The sequence below is a fragment of the Galeopterus variegatus genome, unplaced genomic scaffold (assembly GCF_000696425.1).
Source record: "Galeopterus variegatus unplaced genomic scaffold, G_variegatus-3.0.2 Scaffold4988, whole genome shotgun sequence".
NCBI lineage: Eukaryota > Metazoa > Chordata > Mammalia > Dermoptera > Cynocephalidae > Galeopterus > Galeopterus variegatus.
In genome coordinates, this window is record NW_007731099.1 from 53,004 (window position 1) to 59,297 (window position 6,294).

Sequence of the window (6,294 nt, forward strand, 5' to 3'; positions counted from 1 at the left end):
CTACTTAAAAAGTTACCCTGGTCTAGGATTTAACTGTTCTATTTTTGAGCAAAAAAATGCCACAGGCTTGTCTATGATACTTGGGTTCCACACCTCATGTACTGCTATCACACAGTGCCATCCCACCATCCAAATAAGAAAGGAGCTGGTGGGATGTCTTTTAAGATGGAATTAATCATTCATACCCAGGATTGTTTAGTCAGATTACAGCTCTATATAAAACAGACCAATAAAAATAATAACTTGACCACCTAATTTCTTTCTACTAAAAGGTTAGCGTGTTTCACATATATTTACTAACGAACCTAATGTTTTATAAATCTTTTATTTGAAACTATTCACAGGTTTGGATCCCCCATACCAGCCAGCTGGCAAATAATTAAATAAATAAATAAATAAACAAATAAATTTTAAAAACTATCCAGATAATCATAAAAAGTGAGGGCAACAGTTTAGAAGAGTCCAGATTTCCCAAAAGAGGCAGTACTCTATCCTTGTGTCACATTTCTTGCTTACAAACAGTAAACATTTTAAAATCTGATACTGAATGCTCACCAGTCAAAAAAACCAAGATGTCTCCAGCCATTTCATTCAAATGGATATCCATAGTCACTTTAACAATCTAAAGCAAGAAACACAAGCATAATATGCTAGTGGAAATACAGACATTCCCCATCACCACCTCCCCTTGCTCCACATAAAAATTAAATTTGGTTCTCAAAAGTCCTAGGACCCAAGAGAGCTGTCATTAAAATAGTAGGGGATAAATGAATTATCAAACTACCCCGTTAACTAGATTCACAGATATTAAAAAAAGACATAAAAAAGAATGCCAGGTAATACCGCTTGAATATACGCAGTATTTTCTCTGTCTCGTGGGCCAATCAAATTGCAGAATTTCTCTCTGACTGGATAAAGCCTTCCGGGTATATCAAATATTGGACAATTTCCAAAAAACGCAGAGAGCTTGGCTAATTCCATAGTCGCTGACATTATCACCACCTTCAAATGTTCCTTCCTATTAGGAGACTTCTCCTGAAATAGCTTCTTCAATAAACCAAATAAGATATCCTGAAAAAAAAGTAAATTTCTAATAAGTCACAAGTGCACCTAACAGCCAACCTACTTTAAGTATATTATTATCCTGACTAAGAAGTTCCTATTTCAGTAGATTAAAATATAAGAGGAGGCAATTTTCTATATAGTAAAAAGCTATCCCAAACAAGTAAACTACTTGCTAATAAAAAAAATACTCACTGTAGTTAGAGTTCTCTCATGTGCTTCATCCAAAATAATGACACTGAATTTGTTAAGATTTGGATCTCCCAGAATATGTTTCAGTAAACATCCATCAGTCATGTATTTGATTGCTGTTTCCTAACATTAAAACAGCAGAGTATATATCAGCTTATGGTATCACAGAAATTTACCACTACTTCTCCAACTAAATTTTCCCACAAATAACCAAGGTCAAGGATTCAGATCCCCATTCTGGCTGGCTGCAAAAAAAAACCCAAAAAAGGCAAAAAAAAAAAAAAATTCCCGTAAAATAAATGATCAAACTAATCTGACTGGATAAAAGAGTTCATAAAATAGTTTAACGACGATGGTAAATTATAAAACGTGATCTATACAGAGACAAAGAACTAAGATGGGTGTTCTGGAATAAAGAACAAAAGTCATGAATAAGGAGATACAATGAAGTCATTGGAAAGTGGCAAGATAATGAAATGGCTCCATGTGAGCAAGCCGGGGAAACAACAGTAAACTGGGATTCAACTCCCTGCTTCAGTCCCTATTTTAGAGGATTCAGGGGAAAAGGTAGAAGAAATGTAAATGCACACTTCCCATTCACTCTCTCCTTTCCCCTATCCATTCTTCTATAAAAAAATAGTGTCATTCGACCAGCATTCAAACAAGGTGAGAATAATGTCCAATGTCTAGAAGAAACAACAGTGATATCCATAAAACAAGGGAAGAAAAAAAGGAGAAATTCTCTGGCAGTGACCACTAAGAAGGCAAAGATAGTATTTTGGGGAAAGTCACTCTGTGCCATATTTGATATTTTCAGGGATTATTTTGTATCTACTGCAGGATTAAGAAATCCTGAGAAAATGTAAACTGTAAGTATTAACTATTAAGAAAAAACATTTGAAATTTGTTGGGGCATGCATATAGAAAATGCTTAATACTTGCTAACTTTCTTAATTAAGTTGTCAGTTTTCCATTGACTTCAAGAATACAAACAATTTCAATGAACCTTTAAAACATGTTAAGTGAAATAAGGAAGGCACAACATACAAAATACTCTGTGATTCCACTTTTATGAGGTACCTAGGATAGGCAAATGCATAGAAACAGAAAGTAAAACAGAGGTTACCAGAGGCTGGGGAAGAGGGAAACAGGGTGTTTAATCTACTGTTTAGTAGATATAGAGTTTCTGTTTGGGATAATGAAAACTTTCTGAAAATAGAGGTGATTGTTACACAGCACTGTGAATGTAGTTAACACCACTTAATTGTACACCTAAAAATGGCTTTCTGAAAATAGAGGTGATTGTTACACAGCACTGTGAATGTAGTTAACACCACTTAATTGCACACCTAAAAATGGTTAAAGTGGCAAATTTTATGTTATGTATATTTTACTACAATAAATTTTTTAAACAATATAAATGTAACCTACATGTCAAGGATCTTTACAGCTAAAAATACATGAGAGAATCCTAAGAAAAATAAACATAATTGTCACTAATAAACTAATTGAGAAGGAAGAAAATGAGACAAATATCAGACACTCAGAGCTAAAGCATTAAAAATGCACAACAAAATTAATTCTAATCTGAGGGTTTGTTTCTTTAAAATATATATGGAATTTTGAAGTTAAAAATCTTTCAGAGGCCGGCCCGTGGCTCACTCGGTAGAGTGCGGTGCTGATAACACCAAGGCCACGGGTTCGGATCCTATATAGGGATGGCCGGTTTGCTCACTGGCTGAGCCTGGTGCTGACAACGGATGGCCGGCCGGTTTGCTCACTGGCTGAGCCTGGTGCTGACAACACCAAGCCAAGGGTTGAGACCCCCTTACCGGTCATCTAAAAAAAAAAAAAAAAAATCTTTCAGAACTTTCTCTACTCTTTCTGTAAGATTACAGTACCTAAATGAAAACCTACAAAACTTTTGTACCTTAGAGCTGCAATCATCAAAACGAACTTGGTATCCCACTTTGGATCCCAAAGTGCATTTCATTTCTTCAGCAACCCTCTGAGCAACTGATATGGCAGCTACTTTTCGTGGCTGAGTCACACCAATCATACCATGTTGTGAAAACCCTATTAAAACCAGAGATAAAAAGCACAATGTTAGCAATTACTTCTTCTTACTAAAGCTAAATTGTTTCAACAAACTGCTAGAAAGTTTCCAAAAGAAAACCCTGCAAATTAACAACATACTATGTTACATTTACACCATGGAAATTTAAGTATTAAGAATACATATTAATAACCATTCAAAATGTACATGTTTTAATTAGGTTTGACTTTTTTTTTCAATTACTGTCTAATGACTTACTCTAAACAGTAAGTCATAATTTTAAAACCTAGGAATCCGTAAAGCTCCACAGTCTTCCTTAAATAAATTTACCTTTGCCACAGAAGTAAAACTGGATTTAAATATACCAATCTTTCATAGATTCTATAGGCATTTCACACCATCTTAAAATCTCTGGAAGTGCATCTTACAACTGATGGCACTTTTTCCTTCTTAACAGCATATAAAACACTGGCAAGTCTTAATAGATGGCATCTTAGATTTGATACATTAGAATAAGTTAATATAATTTGGGGGTTTTATTTTTTATGTGGATCATATCAAATATAACTTTGCTCTTCACCAACCTTATAATAGAAAGTTTTGTCATACTAAAAGGAAAGACACTTTGTTAGCTGGCTTGGTGCTGGCAGTCAGGGAATAAAATATTTACCTGATAATGCTCTGGAGAAAGAACCAAGAAATACTAATGTCAGCAACATACAGCAACATATCCCTTCCACCTCAAAATTATTTCCATCTCCAATGGTTGATATAGCAAGATGACCTAATTCTATAGAAAAAATTAATAGCTACCTGTAACTCTTCTATTTGGAATTACTATAGTAATGAAAAATGAAAAAAAAAAATTGCCATCCACACTAATTCCTAAATCTGAAATAAGACCATAAAGAATCAAGGGAGACACAGGGAGGGTGTGCCAAGAGAAGAAGTGGGACTGTAAAACAAATAGTGGGCATTTATACAGTACAGAAGCCTTTAAGAAAAGAATATTTAAAAAATACTCCCAATATTATCCCAGAATAAAATTACCTGCTTCATATAGGTATTTGGGGAGTTGAGTTGTTTTACCACTTCCTGTATTTCCAGTAACAATAAGGAATGAATTGTCCCTTACAGCTTGAATAAGTTTTTTTCTTTGTTTCTGAATAGGAAAAGTTGGAGTAGTTCCTCCCTCCTGTGAGGTGCATCCTTTCTCTTCTGTAGTAAAAGGAAAAACAATTGTGCAATTAAAAAGCCTGTAAAGATACCTCTGACTCAATTTCTTAGAACTGAGAAAAGCAATAGAACGTTAGGCTGGAAGGGATCAGTCAATGACTTCTCAGTTACATCACATTATGTACAATTCATAAGTGAGAGTTATAAGCCCAGGACAAATTTTTAGTAAAATCTAACAACTTGAGCATTTGTTAACGCATAACCCAAAGTATCTAACAAAGTAGACCTAGCACAAGGCAACATATACACACGCATACCTACACAGAAGCACAAAACCCAATTTTATTAAACAATAGACCAAAAACTGGAATAGGGCAGAAAACTCTCAGCTGAATTAGAAGCCACATGTGTCTGCTTCTGATTCATGGTTCAAGTTAGGTCCCTGTTCAGAGTGTGACTGATATCCCAGAAGGCCAAGTGGTGGGTAACCATGGAAACTGGCTCCTGGAAACTGGCTCCCTTCATACTGTACCCAAAGACAGGCTGGCGGCCCGACGAAGGGGGGCGGGGGCGATGACTGGGTAGAGAACAAAGGCTTTATAAGCCTGTTTAAGAGCGGAATGCACTTGGCCGTTGGGGTTCACTTTTTGACTCCTAGCAAGGTTCTCACCCAACTTGGATTTGGGACCGCCCCCCTCGAAGCCAAAGTGCTCACTGGACGCAAAGTTGGCCTCGGACTTGGAGGGCCAGGAGAACGCCGCGCCTTCCTCCCCACTCTTCTCTGCCGGCCAGAGGCGTACTTTTATCCCCGAAAACCCCCACGCTGCAACTCCCGCTGGCTTGAGCAGCGTCCCGGACCGCACCTCTATCAGCGATGGAAACGGCCGAGGGCCGCTCTTCCTGGAGGTCTCGAGACCGCTCACCCTCCTCCTGCCGCCTTGGCGCCCTGCCCGCGACGGCGGGAAACCGGGACATAGACCCGGCCCAGAGCGGAGGTGAGCACGTCCACCGATCCGGGGAGATGGGAGGGGAAAGGCGAAGACGCTCCCTGATGACGTCGAGGTGTTTACTTCCGCGCGTGCGACTCGTAGCAAGGGGAGGGGGAGCTTCTAGGTGACGCGGCGCGCGGTGGCCCGAAAGCTCCCAGACCAGCGCGGCTGGACAGTGAGCCGAGGCCCCGCACCCAGGGGTTTCCCGCCAACAGCCACGTGAGCTCCACTTCCGGCCGCGAAGCCATCCCCGAGGCCTGAAGGCCGCCTCCGGTTTCTTCACTTGTGTGCCAAAGCGACATCCCTTTTCTCTGCCACTGTGATGACTGCATCCTATTCTGCCTTCACACACCTGACATCATATGACCCTTTGCCAGGAGCTGGAACCAGCCTAGAGTTCGGAGATCTGCAACTCGTTCTCGCCTTTCCCGATCTGAAGTGACCTGTTCAGGGCACACAGCTACTGAGTTGTGGAGCGGAACTTATAATTTTGTAGTTTCCAAAACTTAAGCCCCCAACTCCGTTCATTTCCTTCGTAGGGCTCTGCGTTTTAATTTATTTGCATGTCTTCCCCTCCCCCAACTGGACAGTAAAGCCACACAAGAGCTGGAGCTTCAGAATACCTCTGCACACCCAGTGCCCAGCTCAGTAGTTAAAGGTGGGCTGTCAATATTTGTTGAATTTGCTGGATGGCTGAATGAATAATGATCTCCTTGGAGATTAATCTCACTTTTAATAAATGTGCACTCCTTGGAAACCACAATAGCTAAAAAGTTAATCAGATATTCAACATCTGAGGTGGGGTGACTTTTCCAGTAA

At 39.4% G+C, this 6,294-nt stretch overlaps 1 protein-coding gene across 1 annotated transcript in view; it reads right to left on the reverse strand.

Moving 5' to 3' along the window:
- Nucleotides 1-5,536, reverse strand: part of DHX40 (DEAH (Asp-Glu-Ala-His) box polypeptide 40) — a 44,477-nt gene extending 38,941 nt beyond the window's left edge. Inside the window, exons 1-6 of the mRNA XM_008588716.1 lie at nucleotides 5,350-5,536; nucleotides 4,361-4,528; nucleotides 3,185-3,330; nucleotides 1,258-1,377; nucleotides 844-1,071; nucleotides 556-622 (exon numbers count right to left, since the gene is read on the reverse strand). Coding sequence (XP_008586938.1) covers nucleotides 556-622; nucleotides 844-1,071; nucleotides 1,258-1,377; nucleotides 3,185-3,330; nucleotides 4,361-4,528; nucleotides 5,350-5,461 — 841 coding nt within the window. The 5' untranslated portion in view covers nucleotides 5,462-5,536. The remainder of the gene's footprint in view (nucleotides 1-555; nucleotides 623-843; nucleotides 1,072-1,257; nucleotides 1,378-3,184; nucleotides 3,331-4,360; nucleotides 4,529-5,349) is intronic.
- Nucleotides 5,537-6,294: the final 758 nt, after the last annotated feature.